General features: G+C 35.6%; 4 protein-coding genes across 4 annotated transcripts in view; all 4 read left to right on the top strand.

Moving 5' to 3' along the window:
- LOC112047267 (cadherin-23) overlaps positions 1 to 27,112 on the top strand; it is a 56,358-nt gene that overhangs the window by 830 nt on the left and 28,416 nt on the right. The window contains exons 2-4 of the mRNA XM_024084337.2: positions 20,776 to 21,138; positions 25,110 to 25,261; positions 26,068 to 26,286. Coding sequence (XP_023940105.2) covers positions 20,934 to 21,138; positions 25,110 to 25,261; positions 26,068 to 26,286 — 576 coding nt within the window. The 5' untranslated portion in view covers positions 20,776 to 20,933. The remainder of the gene's footprint in view (positions 1 to 20,775; positions 21,139 to 25,109; positions 25,262 to 26,067; positions 26,287 to 27,112) is intronic.
- On the top strand, positions 3,214 to 5,404 carry LOC112047270 (prostaglandin reductase 1-like). The gene is made up of 2 exons (XM_052883345.1): positions 3,214 to 3,801; positions 4,306 to 5,404. Exon 2 carries the CDS (start codon positions 4,343 to 4,345, stop codon positions 5,348 to 5,350), a length of 1,008 nt encoding a protein of 335 aa, XP_052739305.1. The 5' UTR covers positions 3,214 to 3,801; positions 4,306 to 4,342; the 3' UTR covers positions 5,351 to 5,404.
- LOC112047271 (prostaglandin reductase 1-like) lies at positions 5,420 to 7,261 on the top strand. The gene has a single exon (XM_052883346.1). It carries the CDS (start codon positions 6,256 to 6,258, stop codon positions 7,258 to 7,260), a length of 1,005 nt encoding a protein of 334 aa, XP_052739306.1. The 5' UTR covers positions 5,420 to 6,255; the 3' UTR covers position 7,261.
- On the top strand, positions 7,796 to 11,024 carry LOC112047268 (prostaglandin reductase 1-like). Its single transcript, XM_052883344.1, has one exon. The coding sequence runs from the start codon at positions 7,813 to 7,815 to the stop codon at positions 8,821 to 8,823; it is 1,011 nt and encodes a 336-aa protein (XP_052739304.1). The 5' UTR covers positions 7,796 to 7,812; the 3' UTR covers positions 8,824 to 11,024.

The following is a 27,112-nucleotide window of genomic DNA, read 5'->3' as shown; positions in this document are numbered from 1 at the left end:
CGCCAATGGTTCAATATATGACTACCAGATCACTGTTTCGGGCAGCGGCAAATAAAGTAAAATTAGCCTTAATGACTGCTAACCTCCGATAGGAGATAGCCATAACAGAAGAAGAAAAAGTCTTTAATCTTTATATTAGATACTAGCTGATGCCCGATCCTGTAGGAATATGGGGGTTAATATATAGCCTATATCCTTCCTTGATAAATAGGCTATCTAACACTGAAAGAATTTTTCAAATCGGATCAGTAGTTCCTGAGATTAGCGCGTTCAAGCAAATAAACAAACAAACCAAATCTACAGCTTTATTAGTAGCTAGCATTGGAATAGATTTTATTTAAAACGTTGAAACACTTTGAGCAGCTTTACGTATCATTAATTATCATAAATGCAACCTATTAATTAGTTTATACTTAACATTTATCTACACGGATTATCTCAAAAATATTTAAAGGTTTTGATAGATTTGATATCGTCAAAATAGAAATATTACAGTATCATAATATTTAATGTAGCAATTTTGCCCGTAGAGTACCTACTTTCACTCTTACATAAATATCATGTTTTACATAGTTATCCATCTTAGAATATTATAGTCTTTACATATCACCTTTGCTTTCATACGCATAAGTATCATTTTCACTTTTTTTTATTTATATAAAATTATATTATTAATTTATTAACCTTTATCATCTTTATAGCGAAGTAGATAGAGCTAAAGTAAAAGTTAATTTCTCAATTTAAAAGTCAAGTTCACTTGACTGTAACAAAAATTAATACTTTGTACATTAATATTTAACAAACAGATTCCTAAATTGAAAATTTGTTAATACAGTTACAGAATTTTTAAATGACCTATCCAATGACATCCCATATTAAGAGATAAACTATTTGAAAAAAATCATCTCTACATGTATAAGAACATCTTTCGAGATTTTATTTCACTACTTTTTCGGCGTGCTATATTACAGCTGTCTACTATATAATACTAATAGTAGATTCAATGGATGGACAAACAGACTAATAGGCAGTAGCGTAGCGTGCCTTGGAGGGATGCCCTGGATCAAAATGAGACCCAATTAATGAGGGGTAAAGAAAGAGTAAAGAATAACCGTAATAGCCCAGTGGATACGACCTCTGCCTCCGATTCCGGAGGGCGTAGGGTCAAGTCCGGTCCAAGGAAAGAAAGAACTTTTCAGTTGTGTGCATTTTAAGAAATTAAATATCACGTGTCTCAAACGGTATCACGGTTCTCTGGTGTGCAAGTTTCCTCACGATGTTTTCCTTCACCGTTTGAGACACGTGATATTTAATTTCTTAAGATGCACACAATTGAAAAGTTGGAGGTGCATGCTTCGGATTGGATTCGAACCTACGCCGTCCGAATCAAAGGCAGAGGTCATATCCACTGGGCTATCACGGCTCTATAATAGTCTTTAGGTAAATTTATTTCGATTGAAATGGAGTCAATTAACATTTTTATGTTCGTACAAGATTCCTTACAATTCTATTATGGACTTACAAAAGCGAGTTAGACAACGATCTCGATTAGTTCATCACAATCGCACAACTGCGGTGAACGTAAACAAATCAAAGCGTGAAGTAGATCGTGACAGATCGCTGTTATAGGTCAGCCGATTTTATATCCATACTAAATCATCGTTTATCCGAAGAAAGTTTATTTTGTAAAAATTTAAAAATACAAGCGCGTACCTGCGACTTCATTCGCGTGAATTCCAGTTTTTCACAATCCCTGCGGGAATCATTCCCAACCCTGGAGTAATTACGGAATAAAAAGTAGCCTATACAGGATGGTCAGGAGTATTTCCCATAACTCTAGGGTTATATTCCATAAGGAAAATTAATTACAGTGTGTTCCGAAATAAAAACATAGTTCCAGAATAGCGCTACAGAGCATGCAAGGATCACATCCTTAACCACAAAGTGCTACCCTGTTTCCACAGTAAAAAAAAATGGTATTTCTGCATAGATTTATAACACCGTGAAACACATCATGAAAAATGTAAATAAATTACAAGCGAACTTATGCTTGTGTGTGTTTCGGCGACTGTAATTAGCTTAGCTCTTACGCTCACATAGTCACAGAAGTGGCTTACGTTTAGAGTGATAAATTGTTAGGTGATGCGGGTCTATAGGTTAATAGTCTAAGTATTTCTGTTTGTTCTTATCTAACCGAAACTTATTACTACTGAACGAAAATGTATAAAACTTCTTTGAAATAGATCGAATCGAACGTAGGAATCAGTTATTTAGGTATTCGTAAAAAGTTTACTGCCTATATCAATATTAAAAACCTATGCTTGGATACTCCTTACATAAAATACCTACACCGAGCTTAACTATTAATTATTATGTTAATTTATTTAATATAACAACTTACTTGCTCGCCAAAACATAAAATATAACCTAGCTTGGTTCTAAAAATAGAAACTCGTGAATAATTAGTTAAAAATTAAACCGGATAATAGTTATTAAGTTCCATATCGTTCTCCCATTGTTATTAAAACTGACAGTATAGTATTTCCTCACGGAATCTATGCACGTCGGAAAATCTTCGATCTCATTTTGCAAGGAAAGTTATTGTTCGTTTGGAAATCGTGCGAAACACGTGAGTAACCGCATACGGACTAAGTAGATAGGTATTATAAGTATGAAATCTATACTAAGTAATATTATAAAGCTGAAGAGTTTGTTTGTTTGGTTGAACGCGCTAATCTCAGGAACTACTGGTCCGATTTGAAAAATTCTTTCAATGTTAGATAGGCCATTTATCGAGGAAGGCTATAGACTATATATTATCCCCGTATTCCTACGGGAACGGGAACTATATTCCTACGGGATTCAATAATAATTTTGAAAAAGTGTTATAAAATAACAACAGAAGCACGTAAATAACTATTTCGGCTAAACTTTGTACCTATAGTAGATACGTGTCTTCTATAGTAGATGTTGCCTATGTTGTTTGAATTAGTATGTACTTGTTAATCGTGACGCTTAGAGCTCCATACTAATCATATCGTCCAAAAAAAATACGAATTCATGCTTACGCTGATGTTTAGTTGTATATTGAAAGCCTGTCATAGCCAGACCTCGGGGATTTTATAAAAGATTGTCAAGTACGTATGATAGGTAAATAGGCAACTATGGAATTTGGATCTCGATTGGTAATGCGATAGTAGTTTTCGTTTCGAAAAACACTGTAAAGATTTTAAGGGTCTCCAGCAAAAGGTTACTACGAAGTGTCTGAATTCTGATATAGGCATATGATTTGTTACAATATCCTATAGGAAATGTAAATAAATTACGCTTCATGGTAATACTTTTTTATTTGTCGGGAGCGCACGGCATATTTTTATAATTAAACGTAATTGGGCGTTTTACCGCTCCGCGTTTTTGAAGTCGAACGTTTCAGTGGACTTGGACTATTAGGAGTCTAGATCCATAAAACTTTCTTTCCTCTCAAAGCCATCACGGTTTAAAATATGTTCCCTAACGGACCTACTTACCTGTGGTAGACGAATTAGCTGACACACTTTCAGATTCGAAACGAAAGTCTGACACTCACAGGCTCTTTGTTTGTTTGAACATTTTTTTATATGAGTAGGTACGAACTATGTTCTCAATTACTTATACAAGCATACAATGCAAATAAAGCGAATAAACGAATCATTCCAAAGTGACCGCGGCATATAGTAACACGTTGTCATAACACGATAATCAGCATTCAATAATTCACTTCAGAATAGGTATCTAGAAGTTTTTCGTGTAAGCTGACGTGTCGTAAGTACCGATTATTATTATAATTATACATAGAATTATTGTTAATATCGAAACCGGTAAATAATTCATATGAGTTTGTTTTGTATCATCAACCTAACAAAAAATGCAAAGATAACAAAATATGGAAAGATTGACATTTATTTGTTTTGCTTAAGTTCCGTACCGCCAATGACAAAATAATGTAGCACATATAAATTCTGTTTGTTTCTCTGTTCATTTGTTACTTGTTTTTTTTAATCTTAAAAATATGAAAGAAAATTAAAAAAGAAAATTTAAAAAAATAGCCTAGGTCTAGCAGTTGCTATGTATACAATAAGTATCAAAAAATCATTATCGATCGTTAAATGAGCACGATTTCTATGATTTCTAGATCTAGTATAGTGGAAATTACGTCAATAATACTTACGCATTGTAATCAATAGATAGTTACGATGGCAGCGATAATTTTGATGTCTTAGATAAACTGTATGATAACTGTGACTTTATATAACATTGTTGTTTTAGATAATAACCAGTTGTGATATTCCAATTAAAGAAGAACATGGTCAAGGCCAGGAAATACGTAGTCAAGCGTCACTTTGAAGGAGTTCCGAAACGCGATGATTTCGATATAGTTGAGAGCGAACTGCCACCAATTCAGAATGGTGAAATTTTAGTGAAAACCGAGTGGGTCAGTGTTGATCCCTACTTAAGAGCGTACAACACACGGTTTCCAGTGCCTTATGATCAGTTTTCTTATCAAGTTGGATTGGTGGAAGACTCGAAGGACCCTCGGTATCCCGTTGGCAGCAGAATTGTATCACACAAGGGCTGGTGTGATTATAGTATCATAAACGCTAATGTGTCTAATTCTTCAGCAGATATAGTATACAAGTTGCCTGATTTAAAGGGACTATCAAACTCTTTGGGTGTTGGAGCAGTGGGCATGCCAGGTGCAACAGCTTATTTCGGGTTTCTTGAAATATGTCAACCTAAAGCTGGAGAGACCGTTGTCGTCACCGGCGCGGCAGGAGCTGTGGGGTCTCTTGTGGGTCAAATCGCTAAGATTAAAGGTTGTCGAGTAATTGGCTTTGCTGGCTCCGATGATAAAGTTAACTGGTTGGAAAATGAACTCGGATTTGACAGAGCGTTCAATTACAAAACTGTTGACGTTCAAAAGGTGCTCAAGGAAGCTGCGCCCAAAGGCATTGATTGCTACTTTGATAATGTTGGGGGTGAAATAAGCAGCATCATTATAAACCAAATGAACGACTTGGGAAGGATCTCCGTATGTGGAAGTATAAGTACTTATAATGATGACTTATCTAAATTACCAAAAGCTACAATACTACAAGTAGCAATAGTTATGAAGCAACTGAAAATAGAAGGTTTCTTAGTACCCCGATGGAGAGATAGGTGGCCAGAAGCATTTGCGGATCTATCAAAGTGGATTAAATCCGGTAGTTTGAAAACTAGAGAGCACATTACTGAAGGCTTTGAAAATATTGTCGATGCATTTGTAGGAATGCTGAATGGTGACAACACCGGTAAAGCTGTTGTGAAAATATAATAATAGATTTAGAAAAGTGTAAGATACAAATTTTAATAATATATGGTCTATATAGTTCTATTTTCTTTTTTTATAATCAGAACCTTAAATATATAAACTCAAAAATTACTTTTTGAAAACTAAAACAACTTTTTTATAAGTTTTATTATATTTTTTTATAATAAAATATTATTTTAAAACAATAATTAAATTAAATATTAAATAATACTACTTATCTCTATGTACACATGCCTACTGATGAAAAATTCATTTTTACTTAACTGGATGTCACATAATAGACATTGCATTTTTCCCTTAACAGGACATTTTGCATATATTAATAGGAACGTTTTTATATATTTCATTCAAATTAAAATAAAGGCATTTTTTTTTTCAAATAATCTTCACAAATTGTATTTTTATATAAGTACAGTATTAACTTATTTAGTTAATAAAAATATTATTTTCTCGTAGTAAAAATTATATAAAGTACTCTTAAGTAGTAAGCAATCAAATCAAGTCAGCAAATTGATCCTATTTTTTTTTTAATGTTTCTTTATAAGTTAGATTCCAAAAATTATCCTAAAAAACTTAAAATCCAATTGTATGATTAAAGTAATTATGTGCAGTGTGCACCTAGGTTAATCTACATTATTTTACGGTCTATCCCCGTTCAATATAAAAGGCAAACAAGAATAATAAATAATAATAATATTTCAAGGTTTTTTTGTAACAGATCTCAAAAAAATAATTTTAAAAAATCACATCAATTAAACTCACGATAAGTATAAAATATGTTGATGATCGTCAACATATTTTATATTATGATGTAGTGTTTTGGTTAAGATAACTTTGCTATTTAAAGTGACATTCAGATAAATTTGTGTCAGTTACGAAATAAATATTTTTCTGGAATAGAGCATAAAATGGTGAAAACAAGAAAATATATAGTTAAAAGATACTTTGAGGGAATTCCAAAACGTGATGATTTCGAAATTGTAGAATACGAATTACCTTCACTTCAGGATGGTGATATTCTTCTGAAGACTGAATGGATCAGTGTAGATCCATACTTGAGACTGTTTAACAAAATGCATCCTGTACCGTTTGACCAATTCTCGCCTCAAATAGCAACGGTCGAAGAATCTAAGCATCCTAAATATCCAGTTGGTACAAAGCTCCTTTCAAACAAGGGCTGGTGTGAATATTCCATCCTTAACATGAATATACGTGATCAAAGTCTAGGTGTGCACAGATTACCAGATATGAACGGTTTATCGAGTTCCTTAGGCGTTGGAGTAATGGGTCCGTCAGGTGTAACTGCATATTTTGGATTACTTGAAATATGCAAACCAGTGGCTGGTGAAACTGTCGTAGTCACTGTTGCAGCGGGCGCTGTAGGATCCATAGTTGGACAAATCGCTAAAATAAAAGGATGTAGAGTAGTTGGTTTCACAGGTTCGGATGAAAAAGTCAATTGGCTGGAAAAGGAGCTAGGCTTCGATAAAGCGTTCAATTACAAAACAGTTGATATTGAAAAGTCTCTCAAGGAAGCGACACCGAAAGGCATAGATTGCTACTTCGATAATGTCGGAGGCCAAATTAGCAGCATAATTATCAGTCAAATGAATGACTTTGGGAGGGTCTCTATATGTGGCTGTATTAGTGCATACAATGAAGACTTTGCAAAATTACCGAAAGCTACAATTGTACAAGTAGCTGTTGTTACTAAGCAATTAAAAATTGAAGGTTTTCTATGTCACCGCTGGGAAAATCGATTTTCTGAAGCATATAAAGAGTTACATCAATGGATTGTGTCTGGAAAACTTAAAGTTCGAGAGCACGTGACGGAGGGTTTTGACAACATTTTTGATGCATTTTTAGGGTTGTTCAGTGGTGAAAATGTGGGTAAAGCAGTAGTAAAATTATAATGATATTATTCAAATTCTCGGTAGACAAATTACATACACCTAGAATGTTATTATTACAATTGTTCTAATCTTATCTTTGAAATAACTAATCGGACTTTCGTGCGATTTACAATTAATATCGTAAGTAATTTCAATGAAATGGAGCGATTTAGATTAGGAGATATCTGCGTGAACGATCATTATTTAAGTTTGACGTCATTATACATTTTCATTGTGTGTTCATAAAATTATTTTGTTATACGTGTTGGGCGTAATTTATTTATTTAATAAATTATAGTGTATAATAGTGCGTTGTTGTAGGTATTCGTTTGTAGTAAGTAAAATTAGTCTATTCCAGTCCAATATAAAAGGCAAACATAAAAACGTAAAAATACTACAAGATTTTCTTGTACAGATCTCTAAAAACTAATTTCAAAGTAAACACACGATTAGTATACATATTTATGATACTACAATAATTATTATTATATCATAGTGTCGTTATGATTAGGATAATATTGCCATTTGAAAAATATTTCGATACATTTGTGTCAGAGACGATTAGTACATAAAATGGTGAAGACACGAAAATATGTCGTGAAAAAATATTTTGAGGGAATTCCAAAACGTGATGATTTCGAAATTGTAGAATGTGAGTTGCCTTCACTTCAGGATGGTGACGTTCTTCTCAAGACTGAGTGGATCAGCGTTGATCCATACTTGAGATTGTATAACAAGATGTATCCTTTACCGTTTGACCAGTTCTCGCCTCAAGTAGCTACGATAGAAGAGTCTAAGCATCCTGAATATCCAGTTGGTACAAAACTACTTACATACAAGGGGTGGTGTGAATATTCCATCTTTAACATGAATGCTCCTAAAATTGATCACAGTGGAATAGTGCGCAGGGTACCAGATTTGAACGGTTTATCGAGTTCCTTAGGCGTTGGAGCAATGGGTCCTTCAGGTTTAACAGCATATTTTGGGTTACTTGAAATATGCAAGCCAGTTCCTGGTGAAACAGTCGTAGTCACTGTTGCAGCGGGCGCTGTAGGATCCATAGTCGGTCAAATCGCTAAAATAAAAGGATGTAGAGTAATTGGTTTCACAGGTTCAGATGAAAAAGTCAATTGGCTGGAAAAGGAGCTAGGCTTCGATAAAGCGTTCAATTACAAAACTGTTGATATTGAAAAGTCTCTCAAGGAAGCTGCACCGAAAGGCATAGATTGCTACTTCGATAATGTCGGGGGTGAAATGAGCAGCATTATCATCAGTCAAATGAATAACTTTGGAAGGGTTTCTATATGTGGCTGTGTTAGTGTATACAATGAAGAATTAACACAGCTACCGAAAGCTACCGTTATTCAAGTAGCTGCAGTGACTAAGCAATTGAAAATTGAAGGTTTTCTATGTGACCGCTGGGAGAGTAAATTTCCTGAAGCATATAAAGAGCTACATCAATGGATAATATCTGGAAAAATTAAAGTTCGAGAGCACGTGACGGAGGGTTTTGACAACATTTTTGATGCATTTTTAGGGTTGTTTAGTGGTGAAAATATCGGTAAAGCAGTAGTTAAACTATAGTTATCTTATGCAAATTAAAATATTACTTTTACTCAAATGTGTTTATAATTTTAATGTATACTTCGTAAACAAGATATAACCTAATTATCTAAAACCCGAAATCTAATATATTTTTTTTAAACTAAGTACTTATTTCAAAATGGAAGTCCTTACAATAGGAGACCTGCAGTGAACGTCCATCGCCAAAAAATTAAGATGATGATGATGAAACTGATGTAGTGTACAGGTGTAGTTTACAGCTGTTATTATATAATTTGTTTTAGTAGAGATTTAATAATTACTTATTATGCTAATAAAAATACCGAAAATACAGGTAACCTATTGAATCTATAAGTATACAATATATATATTATAAAACAAAGTCCTCCGCCTCGTCTGTCTGTCTATATTCTGTATAATCTATCTGTGATTCGCGATAAACTTGAAAACTACTGATCGGTTTTTCATCCTGTTTTCACCAATAAATTGATTCATTTGGAAAGTTTAAGGTAATATAATATTGAGGCCTATGTCGAAGGACAATCTGCTAATGAATAAGAATTATGTATATACTTAAAAATGTCAATGCAACTAACCATCAGTAATAAAGGCTAATTTTATTTTATTTTTATTCATGAAGGACTAGCTGACGCTGCGTGGTTTCACCCGCGTAGTTGCTGTTCCCGTAGGAATATGGAGATAATATATAGTCTATAGCCTTCCTCGATAATTGGGCTATTTAACACTGAAAGAATTTTTCAAATCGGATTAGTAGTTCCTGTGATTAGCGCGTTCAATCAAAAAAACAAACAAACTCTTCAGCTTTATAATATTAGTATAGATTCCACGCAGATGAAGTCGTGGGTGTCCGTTAGTAATCTAATAAAATACCGTTTTATTAACTTTTTTTCACTAAGTAGGTATTCAACTTGATAAGTGTTATCATAATCATTCGGTCTGAACTTTGCACTACGGCAAGATAACTTTACCAGAGCTATCGTCGATTGTTTATTTTAAGTTACAATGTTGGATGACTTAACAGTTTTACATTTATTAAATTACTACAAATTATTTTAGTAACCTATCTATACTATATAAAAAATCTACAACAAACCTCATAATAGTCTAAAAGAGAACCCTGCTGGCCTATTCACTATTTTGGTCTTTATTATCAACCTATTAAAATAAACAACAAATCAATTGAGAAAATAGATCATCTACCTACTGAATGTTATCCACCAGTAAGCACCGGATGACATTTGATACAATAAAAATGAATAAAATCTCAATTTCGTATATTATGTCGACTAGCATATGTCAAAGATAGTGAATTAGCCTGTTGGTCAATATTTGAATGTTTTTAGGTATAATATAGTTATTTAAACATATTTGAATGTAGGTATTTATAATAAAGTTATTTATCAAATAAAGTTATTATTACATCCGAGATTATTTTATGGACGTGGATAATGGATATGGACATTCATTCAATCAATCAATCAATCAATCAATTTTATTTCGCCAGAATATGGTACATTTACATAGGTCTTATATTATATTTTAACACATATCCTGCCATAGTTGGCGTGCAAAAGTTAACAGATCATACAAATTAATTTACAAATTACAAATTTACAAACAATAAAAATAAAACAAAGTTCAAATTAATTAATTAATTAACATTAATGTTAATATAAATGTCAATAAAAAATGTCAATATAAATGTCACTTTTATGGTCAATGTCCCTATTTAAGTTTTTCATTCATGTAATCATTGACGCTATAGTACAACTTTTTCATTAATAAATCAAATAATGTCTTCCTAAATTTATTTACAGCTAATTTTTTTATGTATTCAGGTAGGTGATTGAATAAAGTTACCGCCATGCAGTATACATTTTTGCTGGTAACTTTGTGCCTCTGCATACATAGCTTGTATTTGTACCTGGTGTTCAAATTTTTTATTGATCTATAGCTTATAAATTGTTCTGGATTTTTTTTTACAAACATACACATTTCGAAAATATATAAGCTAGGTAGTGGCAATACTTTTAAAGATGTGAACAGGGGTCTGCAGCTGTGGAGCATATCCACACCGAAGAGTGCCCTGATACATTTCTTTTGTACTCTAAATGCTCTATCACAATCTACCGAGTTTCCCCAAAGTATCAGACCATATCTAAGCAGTGAAGACACATATCCATGGTAGGCCATCAGTGCGGCTTCGTGAGTAGTTGTTTGTTTGACACGTTTCAGAACATAAACAAACTTTTCTAGTTTACAACATACCCCATGGATGTGAGCTTTCCAGTTACAGAATTTGTCAATATTAATACCTAGAAATTTTGTTGATTCTATATTATTAATAACAATGTCATTATATTTGATATTAAGGTCAGTAGCAGTATTATTATATGTTTGAAAATGTATGTAATTAGTTTTATTTAAGTTGATTTGCAAGTTGTTGTCATTTAGCCAGTCTATTACTTTAGTCAATGAAATGTTAGCTTCTTTTTCAATGTCATGCTTGTTTTTACATTTAATGATCAATGTAGTATCGTCAGCAAATTGAATACAGTCATGAGATATCGCATCTGGCAAGTCATTAATATATATTGTAAACAATAGAGGTCCCAAAATACTGCCTTGGGGAACTCCAAAAGCATTATGTCTATATTTAGATAAAAATTGGCATCTTTTGTTCCCAACTGTCTTAGTAATCTCTACACATTGTTCCCGGTTTTTTAGATAACTTTTAACCCAGTCAAGAGGTTTTCCTCGTATGCCGTACCTGTATAACTTTTCCAATAATAAACTGTGGGACACGAAATCAAAAGCCTTTGTCATGTCCAGAAATAATGCCAGGGGATATATTTTATTATTAAAACATTCTGTTACATTTTTTATTAAAGAAAAGCAAGCTAAAGTTGTCGAGCTATCTTTTCTAAAACCATATTGTGTATTTTTTAGTAAATTAAATGTGTTACGATAATGATATATTTTGTTATTCATAATCTTCTCAAATACTTTAGATAAAATTGGTATAAGTGTGATTGGTCTATAGTTCTCAAGCAATTGTTTATCACCTTTTTTAAATATGGGTTTCACAACAGATTTTTTTAATTTTGTTGGGAACATTCCTTGTTCGAATGATAGGTTCACTAAATAAGTAATCGGGTATGCTAGGACTAGTGCGCATTCTTTTAATACTGTAGTGTTAATCATATCGTAACCTACTGATTTTGTGTTTTTTAGTGATTTTATAATTTTTATTATATCTAATTCATTAATAGGTGTCAAATATAGACTCGTATTATGATTAGGTATCCTGACTACATTAGCGGAACTACATTTACATTGTGTCATGTACTTTACTTTTTCTAATTGTGACATTTATTTTTTTGTTTTTTGTTTAGAAATGTTTAATTATATGAGATAGTGACATTGATACACCAGTTATGGTAAAATGTATAGGCTCAATCCTATTTGTACCATATTTTTTTGTGAATTAGCGATCATAAATTCATTCATACGTACCTATATGTACCTAACAATAATTTTAAATTGTAATATGAAATGTTTAGCCACTATTAACTGTTAATGGTCCTACTATTTAATAACAATAAATTATTTCTTATTATTTTTCAGTCTTATATTATTTATCAATATGTATGTATTACAGATATCTACAGTCGGACATAAAAAGGTTCACAATCCACGATTTGCGTACCCATAGGGACGAAGTATTTATCTAAGCTTTAGTAACAGCCTCAATATTAAAATATAATATACGAATTCAGGTCAAACTCCAAGAACATAATGACAAATGAATGTATATATATGTAATAAATGTCAGTAGAAACATCGAAACGCGAATAAGAAGGAAATACATACTGACCCTATAATTAACGCAGCGCAGGCTTACTTTCGCGTCACTATAAAAAGCGGTTCACCTGCTATGCATCTTCACCGGATTCAAGTTTACTGTCTCCATTAGCGCTGTACTGGCGACAAAAAACCTTCGTGAGAACGAAACCTTTTTAAAGGATGTTTAATATTTACCCAACAATATCATTCGGTTTAAGCTCAAGAAAAAAACGTATCCATGCTCATTTTAAATAGTTAGCTTCGTTATTAGCTATTTTTTTAACTGACATTATTTTATAGCTACAAACAATGATATTTTATACTAGAGATAGGGCACTATGCGGACAAATGTGCATAAATATTGCCTAAATATTGCCTACAATGTGGAGTTGTGTGTTTAGGAAGTGTAAAAACTATACATACATAAATATATAATGTAATTAAACACAAATGTGTGCGTTCAGTGGAGTCGCTAAATTCGAATCACTTCTTGCGATGATTTTGTTGGCACGTAACATCTATAGTTTTTTTTAAAGAATATTTTTTAATTTGACAAATATTCCTATTCCCCTCCAACTAGTCGGGACTGTACGAGTATTAGGAGTGGGTACGACAATAGACCAACGGGGCGGGAATCGAACCACCACCCCTCGATGATGAGTCTGCTCTTACCGTTGAGCTATTGAGGCTCTAAATAATCATTGGCCACAAATGTGTTTCGATTTCACTATTTTTTTATGAAGGGGTAGGGTAGGGAAGGTGTAGGCTAGGGGTAGGGGTAGGTAGGGAAGGGGTAGGGTAAGTGTAGGGTAGGGGTAGTTGAAAATTTACATCTAGTTTCACGCGGACGAAGTCGCGGGCGTCCGCTAGTCATTTATAAACAACTGGCTAACCATACCTACATTATTGAATAAAGACACACACAATCAAGACAAATTTCAAGTTACATAATAAATGTTACAATTTACAAAGGCTACAACGCCTTCATTATAAACACATTTGCCAGATCTCTGATCCTATTATCGTACATACGCACGTACGTACGATAATATAGATACGTAAGTTAATGATGCTCCAAGAAAATATGTTGTTCTTATTATTATAATCAACGATATTTTATATTATACATTTGTTACGTCCCCACAAAATCACCGCAAAAAGTGATCACTGAGCGCACGCACACATGTAGAATTTTGTGTTATATTCCACTATATATTTATGTATATACATTATACAGTTTTTGAAGATCCTAAACACACAACTCGACATTGTATCTATATGTATATTTAGTTATTGTTTGTTTAATTAACTTTCGTTGTTCAATAATCGACAAAATGACATTATGATAAATTATATGCATATTTGTCCGCCTCAGTTTTGATGCGCTAGTTACCTGTCTCTAGTATAAAATATCGTTGATTAAAATAATGATATTGTTTTCTTTCATTAAGACTTACCTACTGCTTTTTTTTTAATTTACCGTTACCATTAAAGTTCAATAGTATATAGGTATTGCACATTCGTGCAATATCTGTACATCATAAAATTTTATTTCGAAATTACAGATTCGATAAGCCTATATTGTAAAAGTTAACCTTATAGGCATAAGCAATAAAAGTTAACCTTATAGACATAAGCAAATTTCTATGTAGGTATACCGCGTAGTCTCTATCTAAAAATAATAATAAAACCATTAATTCTATTTATGAAATTGGTAGGTAAAGTTATTGAAATACAATAACGTGATATTTCGAAAAACGCACAGGATGGAGGCTATTTTCTAAACTTTCAAAAAATTGTTGTGACCCGTTCTGACCCGTTGTTCGGGTTTCATTATCACCCTAAGACTGGAGGTCTTAGGGTGATAATGAACCCCGAATTTGACCAGCGCAATTCAATTTTAATAGGGATTTAAAATATAGACTCATAATAATGTTTGCCCTTAATTCTCTATCAATAAAAATGTCTATGGTTTAAATCTCAACCAAATGAAGATTTCTTCATAAAATATATTGGTAACATACTCGTATGCACGCTTCATTTATTATGTAACTTATCTTATACTAATAATAATTGGATTTACAAGGCTTCACATTAAGGCTTCTATTTCCGTTCTAATTGTTGTTTAATCAAATGAAACTGAATCTCTCAACTTAACACAAAGTTTTACGTTTGATACCTACATATTCTTTGACTTAATTTGGGACATCGCTACAAGTGGAATGAAAAACTATTCTTTAATTATAATCCGAGTATGTTATTAAGCATTATTTTGATTTTTATTTAAGTATATTGAGAAGATTTCCCTGTAAACCTCAACGGTAAAAGTTGCTTTTCTGGGAGAACTTCTAGGATTTTATTTGTAGAATCAACTACCTGTCATGACTTATGCCACAAACCTACATGCCACAAACTTTAAGTTGCTCAGCGTGCTGTGGATATCTATGCTATGCTTGGAATCTCTTTGAGGCATAAAATCCGGAAGTGATTCGCCAAAGAACAAAAGTAACCGACATAACTCAGGGTCAGGATTGGAGCATTGAATTGGGAATGGGCTGGTCATGTTTATCGGATGATCGATGGTCATTGAAGTCGTAAGATCCTTAATTGGAGACCGCGTCTCAGCAAGCGGAGTGTGGGACGCCCCCCACTAGGTCGAGTGACGACCTCCGGAAGGTGGCTGGCAGCGATTGGATGCAAAAAGGTAAAAATAGAGAGGCTGGCGATGCTTATAAGAAGGCTATGTCCAAGAGAGGACGAATAACGGCTGATGATGATGATGACTGACTAGACTTGAGAATGGACTTCGTGCATTGACTTTATTTCATTTCATCATCATCATCATATCAGCCGATCCACTGCAGGACATAGGCCTTTTGTAGAGACTTCCAAACATCACGATCCTGAGCCGCCAGCATCCAGCGAATCCTTGCGACTCGCTTGATGTCTACAGTCCACTTGGTAGGGAGTAGACCAAAACTGCGTTTTCTAGTGCCGGATCGCCATTCCAGTACCTTGGGACCCAACGTCTTCGAACTATGAGCCCTGCCCGATGCCACTTCAGCTTTGCGGCTCGTTGAGCTATGTCGGTGACTTTAGTTCTTTTTCGAATCTCCTCATTTCTGATGCGATCACGCAAAGATCATTCCGAGCATAGCTCATTTCGAACTAAAATAATAATAATCGAACTAAATCTCATTAAGTTTGAGAGCCCATATGCTCATTGAAGTAAAGGCTGCTGAGGGAAGCTTTCTCTCGTTTCGGCAACCGACTCGATCTCCTTTCGTACTTTGCTATTCGTCACAGCCATCGCACAAATAACACACATTGTGTGAAGGCATTAATTCGTTATTCGTACTTATAACACTTTCTTGTTGTTTTGGAAACCTGTGAAATCTATCTCTTCGCTAGACGATGATACTGTTTCCTATATTATTTATCCAAAAAACAAATTAATATACGGAAAATTGAATTCTAGAAGAAAAATTCATACACAGCTTACAACAGTTCATTCCCTTAATCTATCTTTCTTTCTTTCAAAATAAATTATTGTAAAGATGTTGTCCGCATTCTGGAAAATACTTAAATAAAAGCTTGTTAAAATGGTGTGGTAATTATTGTACCTATGCTGATGATAATAATTATGTAGTTGTAATATGCATATGATCACATTGTTTCATATCGTTATTTTTATCTATTTCCGATTAAACTTTTTGAAAGGATAGATAGACAAGCACGAACGAAGTTCATTCCCCGATGAAACTGTCCCATTCGTTACCCACAGTCATCGGCCTTCGCACCCGTTACGGTATTTGCACCTTTTGTTTCAGACGAACCAACAGGACGTATTTTGACGCCCGATGCGACGCTTCGTCAATCTGCTGCTTCATGTTAATCATAATGACCAGTCTAATTATGAAATGATGATGTGTGGATATCATTACGTCACCACACTACTCATTGTATTAAATTTTATTACATTTGAAACCAATTCTGGTCAGTTACACTTAAACTCGAGAAACCTGGACCTAATAATGATCTTAGATTTGTTGGATTTGTCTTTGTCCCTTTTTTGACAATGTCTGAGGAACTTCCATTGCATACCAACATACCATCAAGTCAACGTTCCAAGCAGGACATTCTTCGGTCAGGTCCGCTAGTTTATTATAATTACATTATTTTCACTGACCCTTAACTTATACAACCGCTCAGATTTAATGTACTTTTTATTTATCAAAGTCTACTTATTTCTTGTTACTGTCTCCTGACTACTGCTGTCACAAAGATTCATTACAGACATGTTCATCATATCTAAGTAGGTATAGGTAGGTACATAAATTGGGGCAATTCGGTTCCAGCGACGCATCTTATAGACAAGAAATACCAAAGGCAATATAAGGAATCAAGTTTCTTATATTTAACAAACTTGAGACTCTAGGTTATATTTTATGCATAAATTATAGTTTCCTCATTCAATAAAGATTACAATCGAATGTTCACGGTGTGAAACGCAGTCTTGCAATCGATAAAAACGTATACTATGGACTAATAGCCTGCTTAATCCAGATATACCTCTTTTAATGAAGGCTGAGAGTTTATCAGCCTATGAATAGCATAGGCTGATAAACTATATGAATAGCATATGTTGATAAGCTGATAAAATCATAGGTATCTACCTAAGTACAGTATCCAATAAGGGAGTTTGAATTGTGGTGTCTTTGGAAGATAGCACGTTTTAGACCCTCAACCCTCCAAGTATTAAGCTTATTTATCCTAAAATATTATAAACGCGAAAGTTTGTATGGATGTTTGTTTGGATGTATGTTACACTTTAACGCCGTTACTACCTACTGAAGCGATTTGGCTGAAATTTGGAATGGAAATAGATTTTACTCTGAATTAACACGTTAACATAGGTTACTTTTTATCCCGAAAAATCCCTGGTTTCCCGAGATATGCGAAAACTGATGATTTTGATGATATAAATGTTTGTTACTCTTTCACGCCTCGACTATTTAACCGAAGTAGCTGAAATTTTGTATTGAGATATATTATAGCATGGATTAAAACATAGGGTACTGTTTATGCCGGAAAAACACGATGGTAAAATGGCGACGGTGGTACGAGCCCAAATAGCTCCTGTGCACACTCCTAAATATATTTTGTAAAATACCGAAGTGTTTGAGTTCGCATAGATCAATTCCTCAATGCACCTGTCGCTGACAACATCACTTAACAATCTCATATACCTACTTAAAAAGAAACTATGTGAAATCCTTTGTGAATCACAACAAGTGAATCTTTCTCATAAACAGCTGACGTTGCATAACTTCTAATTCCCAGATTTGCTAATAAGACTGTTAACTTGTTATAAAATAGCAACTAGTTGGATACTCTCGCGATCACAATGACACCAGCACTACAATTACGTCAATTTGCGATGAACAAGTAAAATTTTGTAAAGCGCAGTTCACACGGGTCAGCTTTTGAAACAATTGTTTGGGATTACGTAAAAAATAATTAAATAAAGCCCCGCTGCGCCGGATGTGTGTAACGTATTGAGGAGTCGTTGACAGAAGCTGCGTTCACACGTCAAATGTATTCAGATTTTGACGTAATGGATTATTAACCTGCAATAGTCACATCTCCGATTACGGAGGGTGTAGGTCCGGGGCATGCACCTCCAACTTTTCAGTTGTGGGCATTTTAAGAAATTAAATATCACGTGTCTCAAACGTTGAAGGAAAAACATCGTGGGTGCGAGGTCTGACAATTCGCATTGGGCCAGCGTGGTGGTATTTGGCCTTACCCCTGTCGTTCTGAGAGGAGACTCGAGCTCAGCATTGAGCCGAACGAATATGAGTTGACTAGTAGACGCTCGCGACTTCGTTTGCGTGCAATTGTATTTATCTAAATCCCGCGGAAACCTTGGACTTTTCCGAGATAAAATGTATCCTTTTTTGCTCCAAAGTACAGAAAACATATGTACCAAACATAGGTACCAAAGTCCAATTTATCTCTATACCAGATTTCATCCAAATCGATTAAGCGGTATGGCCGTGATAGACAGGCAGACTTACTTTCGCATTTATAATATTAGTAGGTATAGACAATTACGAGACATATCTTCCTAGGTATGTTTCATTCTGAGTTTTAGTCACTAGATAGGTACTTTTATTAAGTTCGAATTACTCATAACCACCGAGTAAAAGTTTGTAACGAAGTGCCGTTTGGTATCAAAATTCTTAAATTTATAGAAAGAAAAATTGACTACTTTTATTCTGACAGTGCAAACTGTTACAAAATATCCATCCAATGGTTATTGGTACCAAGCCATCGTACTGTTCGCAAATAGATAGTAAAAGAAATCGTCTTGTGCAATGAAGATCAAGTACAGAAATTAGTCGTTTTCGTGAAATTAGTTCCAAATAACTGTAAAACGGTAAACTCATTCTCAAGGTAGATGATACCTATTTCACAAATTTTATCGCTGCTGAGATATTTCTCAACTTCATAATTGACGCCCGTACAGAAAATGTGTAAAGTGCACAGTAAAAATGTAATCTGAAACGAATTGTTGGAATTAGGTAGCAGGTTCGTAAATTATTTATTACCTTTATTTGAAAAACTTTTCTGCTTTGACATTTAACTACTTTTAGTTTATTTTAAAGCAAGCCGGGCCTGTGTTAGTTACTTCCTACCCTTATTTTCGTCATGGAAATAAATATGCCCTCGGACCCCTTCCTGTCAAAACTAAACATGTCTGACTAGACGGACTAAAACGACCTCCTGGGTTCCAAAGTTGGCACGGAACCGCGATGCAATTCCTTTATCCCACCCTCTTAAGAATTCTCTCTCTTCCTAAGGTTCTTAATTTTTAAATACATTGGTGATTAATTAACCGAGTTCAAAGCATGCAAAGTCGCTGATCAAAGTTAGTAATGCTACGATTCTCAACAGAGAGGTGTTGGGTTTTATTCCCAGCTCGAGTAGTGAATAGGCCAGTTTGTCTGGTCCGGTGGTAGGCTTTGGCTAGGTACTCCAAACACAAACCAAAACAAACCGTCCGATAAAGAAGTAAGCCCGCTATTATCTTAAACTGCAGCGTCACTTAATATCAGGTCCTAGACCCTCAACCCTGTGCCAGAGCCATGTGGCTCGTCTTTCTATATCGCTAATGGCTAACGCTTCAAAAATAAAAAAAATGTATGGGAATTACAGATCCAATCGATAATTTGATCACGTGACCTGTCAACAACAAATGGCATTCCCATACATTTTTTAAATTTTCCAAGCGTTATCTACTGTAGAAAGAGAATCGACGTGCCACATGGCTACAGACCCAGGTGAGATCGCAGTCAAGGTCTTACTTTCATTATAATGGAAATAAATAGATGCTTTAAATGGATTCTGTGACCTTTATTCTCTAGAGCTAAGATATTCACTTCACCTAATGAATAGCAACATAGTTAAGTACCGATGTTACTTCTAAAGGTAGGTTACTTCTGAAGGTAGGTTACTTCTGAAGGTAGGTTACTTCTAAAGGTTGGTACTTCTAAGAAGCACCATCGACCACCATACGAGTGAAGTAAGACATGTACAAACGTTACAAGATAATAGATAGGTAAGACACAGCCAGTTAGCAGAACAGCCTTTGACACGCACTGGTTACCCACAACGATAACCCACATTATACACTTTACAACAATAAGAGTAGAAACTATCTACCTACCGCACCTTATCTTATATGTATGTAATTTAAGACTGTAGAAAATATTTAGTTTTGCTTATAACTTGGTAGCGATGCTGATCCTTATTAGCATAAATTATATAAAACAGCAGCAAATATAGCAGACGCAACGCGGTTTCACTGAGAGTCGAATTTAAACAAAAATAACGTAAGTAAGAGAATTGGACACTCAGCGGGTGAATGGTCCCCAGCAACGTCTATGAATGACTGTAAGAGATGCTATCGTGATAAATCGCAGTCACACGCTAACATATAATGTAATAGTAAAACACACAACTATCCATTTCAGCGTTAAATTCACTCTCGCCTTTCTAAGTTTGCGAAATAATTAAAAGTTTGTCACCTATCCATTACAGGTACGAGTCAACGGCACTTAGAAGAAATTAAATAGTGTTTCACTTTCGCCGTACGCCACGCGCGCCAAATATTCTCACGGCGAAACCGTGCGAAGGAAAATAGTAAGAAAATGTTCTTTACGACAATAAGAGGCAAGATCCGATGCGGCAGGTGAACGATGAAACGGTTGCGATATATCGGCGATACTGCGAAATCTTTACCACGAGTCCGGTTAAAACCAGATGTTCACCGATGCATCCATGCCGTGCTGTGGTTGCTGGTTGTTCTTCAAGTTGTGGCAGCTAACAGACCACCGCGTTTCCTTATCGATGGACGTTCAGAAATTGTCATAAGGTTAAAGGAAGGCTCTGAAACGCCTGTAGGTAAGTTCAAATATTATAAGGTAATTATTTAATTATATTTATTCTTAATGTCCTCTTCTTCCGATTCCGGAAGGTGTGGGTTCGAATCTGGTCCGGGGTATACACCTCCAACTTTTCAGTTGTGTGCATTTTAGGAAATTAAATATCACGTGTCTCAATCGGTGAAGGAAAACATCGTGAGGAAACCTGCATAGCAAAGAATTATCTTAATTCTCTGCGTGTGTGAAGTCTGCCAATCCGCATTGGGCCAGCGTGGTGGACTATTGGCCTAACCCCTCTCATTCTGAGAGGAGACTCGAGCTCAGCAGTGAGCCGAATATGGGTTGATACTTACGTTGACGATACTTAATGTCCTGTACTTACTCTCCACTGACTTGTATAGAGAAAATTGCTAATGGTTACTTAGTATCTACCTCCTACTCATTATTCTCCAGGTAGGTACTTATTATTAATTGCAGTTGTATTCTCTAGGTATTTATTAGTTGTTGTCTGCAACTTGTAGAGAAAATCGATAGGTCTACTACCTGTCTAATTACATCGAAATAGAATAGGTCTCTCTCCAGTCGAGAGCAGAGATAACTATCGTTTCAATATCATTATCATTAACAACCGATGGAAGTCCACTGCTGAAAATAGGCCATCATCATCATCATCATCATATCAGCCGATGGACGTCCACTGCAGGACATAGGCCTTTTGTAGAGACTTCCAAACATCACGATACTGAGCCACCTGCATCCAGCGAATCCCTGCGACTCGCTTGAAGTCGTCAGTCCACCTGGTGGATGGTCGGCCAACACTGCGCTTACTAGTGCGGGTTCGCCATTCCAGCACTTTGGGACCCCAACGTCCATCGGCTCTTCGAACTATGTGCCCCGCCCATTGCCACTTCAGCTTCGCAACTGGTTGAGCTATGTCGGTGACTTTGGTTCTCCTGCGGATCTCCTCATTTCTGATTCGATCACGCCACATAGGCCATAGAATATAGGCATGGACTTCCAAACAAAATGGTCTCGAGCCGCTATCATCCAGCAGCTCCCAGCAACCCGCTGAAAATTTAAATTAAGTCCTAATCCTATCGTTTAACGCTACTTAATTAAGTATCTAGTAATTTAATTAAATTAATGATAAGTTAAAAAATCAATAACCTGCGCTCTCTAATACGTAAGTTGTACACGAGTGCACGAGAACGATGCAATCTTTCTACGAACCTGCATTACCTAATTTGGTTAGACTTAGGTAAAAATGGTTAGTATATGTAAAGTCTGAGTTATGCAACTTCCGTTAAAGGCTTCCTTTACTTAATTCACCAGTAGGTTATTTCACTAGCTGACACCGCGCAGTTTCACCCGCGTGGTTCGTGTTCCCGCAGGAATATGAGAATAATATATAGCCTATAGCCTTCGTCGATAAATGGGCTATGTAACACTGAAAGAATTTTTCAAATCGGACCAGTAGTTCCTGACATTAGCGCGTTCAATAAAACAAACAAACTCTTCAGCTTTATAATCTACTATATGTATAAAAATAAGTCGGGTTTTCCTTCCTGACGCTATAACTCCAGAACGCACGAACCGATATCCACGATTTTGCATTCGTTGGAAAGGTCTCAGGCTCCGTGAGGTTTATAGCAAAGAAAATTCAGGAAAAATTTCAACGTAAGGTAGAGGTAGGGTAGGGGTAGGGTAGGGGTAGGGTAGGGGTAGGGTAGGGGTAGGGTAGGGGTAGGGTAGGTGTAGGGTAGAGGTAGGGTAGGCGTAGGGTAGGGGTAGGGTAGGGGTAGGGTAGGGGTAGGGTAGGGGTAGGGTAGGGGTAGGGTAGGGGTAGGGTAGGGGTAGGGTAGGGGTAGGGTAGGGGTAGGGTAGGGGTAGGGTAGGGGTAGGGTAGGGGTAGGGTAGGGGTAGGGTAGGGTAGGGTAGGGTGGGGGTAGGGTGGGGGTAGGGTGGGGGTAGGGTAGGGTAGAGGTATTTGAAAGTTTACATCGAGTTTCACGCGAACGAAGTCGAGGGCATCCGCTAGTCTTCTACTATATAAAAATAAGTCGGGTTTTCCTTCCTGACGCTATAACTCCAGAACGCACTAACCGATTTCCACGGTTTTGCATTCGTTGGAAAGGTCTCGGGCTCCGTGAGGTTTAATAGCAATGAAAATTCAGGAAAAGGTAGGGGTAGGGTAGGGTAGGGGTAGGGTAGTTGTAGGGTAGGGGTAGGGTAGGGGTAGGGTAGGAGTAGGGTAGGGTAGGGTAGGGGTAGAGTTGGGTAGGGGTAGTTAAAAGTTTACCTCGAGTTTCACGCGGACGAAGTCGCGGGCGTCCGCTAGTATTAGTATAGATATAAAAGATACCTATTACCTAGGTAAAACTCAATATTCACATTATTTATACTAACAAGAAAGCGATAGAAGACTCCTGCTATAATAATTATATTTGGCTGGTGGGAGGCTTCAGCCGTGGCTAGTTACCACTCTACGGACAAAGACGTACCGGCAATCGATTTAGCATTCCGGTACGATGTCGTGTAGAAACCTAAAGGGGTGTAGATTTTCATCCTCCTCCTAACAAGTTAGTTCGGTTCCATCTTAGATTGCATCATCATTTACCATCAGGTGAGATTGTAATCAAGGGCTGACTTGTAAAGAATAAAAAAAAAATCCCAAACTATAATAATTAATTAACACGAAGATGAGGAGTACCAGTTACATATTAATAAAATAGTAGGTACAGTTTTACCTATATTCAGACATAAGAATAAAGCTTGCATCGTCACAAAAAACATCCAAAACAAACATTTACTCGTACTTAAAACCGTACCACTTTCCAGTTCGTTGAGTGGAAACCACGACAGGATAGACACCCGGAAATTGCTTTAGGGGGAAACGGTGTTGCCAAGACAACTAACACGGCAACAGGGGAAACCGTACAACTACCTGAAGCCGGAACGAAGCTTTATTAGTTATCGTAATAATTTTAGAATCACCCTTATCGTGTTACTAATTCAATAAATCAAGTAGGTAGGTTCATGTTAATTAAATTGTCAAATTAAAAATAATAAATACAAAAGTGTGGTACATAAAACTAATCTACACTAATGTTATAAAGCTGAAGTTTGTTTGTTTGATTGAGCGCGCTAATCTCAGGAACTACTGGTTCGATTTGAGAAGTTATTTCAGTGTGAGATAGCCCATTTATCGAGGAAGGCTATAAGTAAGCTATATATTATCCCCATATTCCTACGGGAACGGGAACCGCGCGGCGTCAGCTAGCTATTAATAAAAATAATGGCCCAAGAGGCTGTAACGGCCAGAACTCAGGTAGTCAAATAATAATTAGTGAAACGTTTTTTATTTCTGAAATTTTAAACAAATCCACTGAAATACTCTATCTACGGTAACCCCGCTTGTACAGTATCATCTACTGAATCTGTAAGACCATAATGTTTATATGACCTGATCTTATTTTCTTACTGATAGCACGCTTATCCTCTTTCATCCTTTGTCCCATCTCATATTAAGCAAACGTATGCAGCACGCATCGCTGAACAAAAGAGGATGACGTAGTAAGTACAGTACACTGTATTCAGTCATGCATACCTCACCAGCACCTTTAGCCAAGTGGCACGTCGATTCTCTTTCTATATTCGCAAACGCTTCGAAAATTAAAAATAATAAGAAAATGACATTTGTTATTGACAGGTCACGTGATCAAGCTATCGATCGGATCCGTCATTTTCATAATTTTTTTTTAGTTTTCGAAGCGTTAGTGATTGTAGAAAGAGACTCGATGTGCCGCATGGCTACAGGCCCAGGCATATGAGTTCAACCGTCAACGTAGCGATATGCTTCGTTTCAAACTGGACTCGCTAATTCGTAATGACTCTATGCGTAAACATTAAAACATAATCACCACAGAACTAAAGTTGGTGATAATCACGTTCTACCTAATGATAATTACTTACATTTTTTTTTAATTTCAGGTAGTTTAATATACCGGTTAAGGGGTATTGACCCCGATGGAGACGCATTGCGATTTGGTATCCGAGAGCAAGTCGGTAGTGATATATTAAGAATTGAAGCCATTTCTTCCAACGAAGCTAATATTTATTTAGTTAAGGAATTAGATAGAGAGGTAAGTCTGAGTTATTTAGTATATTTTATTCTAATCGCATAAATACTTTAGTTTTATATTAGATATTCAGTAACGGAAGCAGTGTTTCTTCCATTGGACAATGACCCATAAATTGCAAACTGGCGTGCTTCAATACTAATTGGACACAAGAAACAATCTTTAATAACTTTAATGTAAGCTTTCCTACCCAATTCAAAAATAAATATATGGTGCCCTAAAATGAATTTATTTTTAATTCTTTACAAGTTAACCCTTGACTACAATCTCACCTGATGGTAAGTGATAATGCAATTTATGTTCTGGAAGCGGAGTATGTGTTAGGAGCAGGATGAAAATCCACACCCCTTTCGGTTTCTACACGACATCGTACCGAAACGCTAAATCGCTTGGCGGTAAGTCTTTGCCGGTAGGGTGCCCACCAACCAAATATTACCTACCACTTTACTGAAACAGAGTTGTGGCTTACTGTATGCATAAGAGGATCTCAGTTGATATTACCTAATAGGTTGTTAATAAAGACCAAATTAATGGATAGGCCAAGCTGGTCACACTGCTTTACTCACAGAAATATACGAATACTGATGAAAATATTTCCACGAAAATTCGCGGCATAATATGAGGCAGAACGAGTAACGTGATCACACAACTTCCCTATACTTACTTTCCTCGCTACTTCCCACGCCACTCTGGCAGTGTTTGGATGCGACATTAGATTTATGATATCCTCGAGTTATAAATCCAGACCGAGTTATGTTAAATACCTAATTAAATCATAATAATCACTGTCATGAAATTTATGTTTTCAGGTGCGCGATGAGTATTCGTTCGTTTTAACGCTCACAGACGGACATTTAGGGGAGGGGAACTTCATCACGCAAAGCTTTTTGCTGCTAGTAGAGGATGTAAATGACAACGAACCCGTTTTTAAACCCTACCCCTCAGCGATTACGGTCAAGGAAGACGCGCCACCTGGCGTTTTGTTCACGGTCGAAGCAACCGATCTTGATGAAGGGGCTTATGGACAAGTAAGTATATATGTTTATTATGAATAAGGAGTGTATTTAAAATGTTAATTTTTCATTTATTAGGTGTTTTTATATACATCATTTTTGATTTCCTTCAAGGTTGAAATCTAGAACCAAAAGCTAAAAATTCAAACATAACAGACGCGCGCAAAACAGATTTATATTTTACGGCTCAGGATTCTAGCTATTCTGACCGGAGCTTCAAATAATAATGGGGATGATGACTAGGTTTGAATATATTGATTTTTATGATACATTCGGGTAAATAAGGTCAATGTTAACTAATTTATACATAAAAAGCAAAGATTGACTGGATATTTGCAAAATAAATAAGATTATAAAATTTCAAAATCTACTAAAAATATTTTATCGTAATTAGATGAAAATTCATACAGTTTTAGCTTCCTTACATTAAAAGTAACATTTTTTAATATATGAATCATAAACGCAGAAATAACAAAGATATTAGTAATTTTGTTTAAACGCCCATACAAATCTAACGATCATTAATTGCCTACGACGTCATAAGATCGTACCATTTTGTATGGGGCGTTTTTCAGGGATCCGCGGCAACGCCGCAAATCTGACCCTTTAAATCCCTGTAGCTCCGAAAGTTATGATCGCAGATACCTTGTTACTTTTACAAAATTGCTTTACTATTAGCATACTCTTAATTTATATACAATTTAAAAAACTGTCATCATCCCTATTATTATCATCAAATCTTTTTATGAAATAATTGTAAAATAGTGTTTTTCAGATAGGATAAGTACAGTGACAGTTGCCATATGACGTTCCCAATGCGTACCTAATTTTATCGAGAATC

This window comes from Bicyclus anynana, chromosome 9 (genome assembly GCF_947172395.1).
Source record: "Bicyclus anynana chromosome 9, ilBicAnyn1.1, whole genome shotgun sequence".
Lineage (NCBI taxonomy): Eukaryota > Metazoa > Arthropoda > Insecta > Lepidoptera > Nymphalidae > Bicyclus > Bicyclus anynana.
The sequence above is the reverse complement of the archived record's forward strand: the minus strand, read 5'-3'. Positions and strand labels throughout refer to the sequence as shown.

Coding starts and splice junctions, on each gene's coding strand:
- LOC112047270 (XM_052883345.1), top strand. CDS start 4,343: ATGGTCAAGGCCAGGAAATACGTAGTCAAGCGTCACTTTGAAGGAGTT.
- LOC112047271 (XM_052883346.1), top strand. CDS start 6,256: ATGGTGAAAACAAGAAAATATATAGTTAAAAGATACTTTGAGGGAATT.
- LOC112047268 (XM_052883344.1), top strand. CDS start 7,813: ATGGTGAAGACACGAAAATATGTCGTGAAAAAATATTTTGAGGGAATT.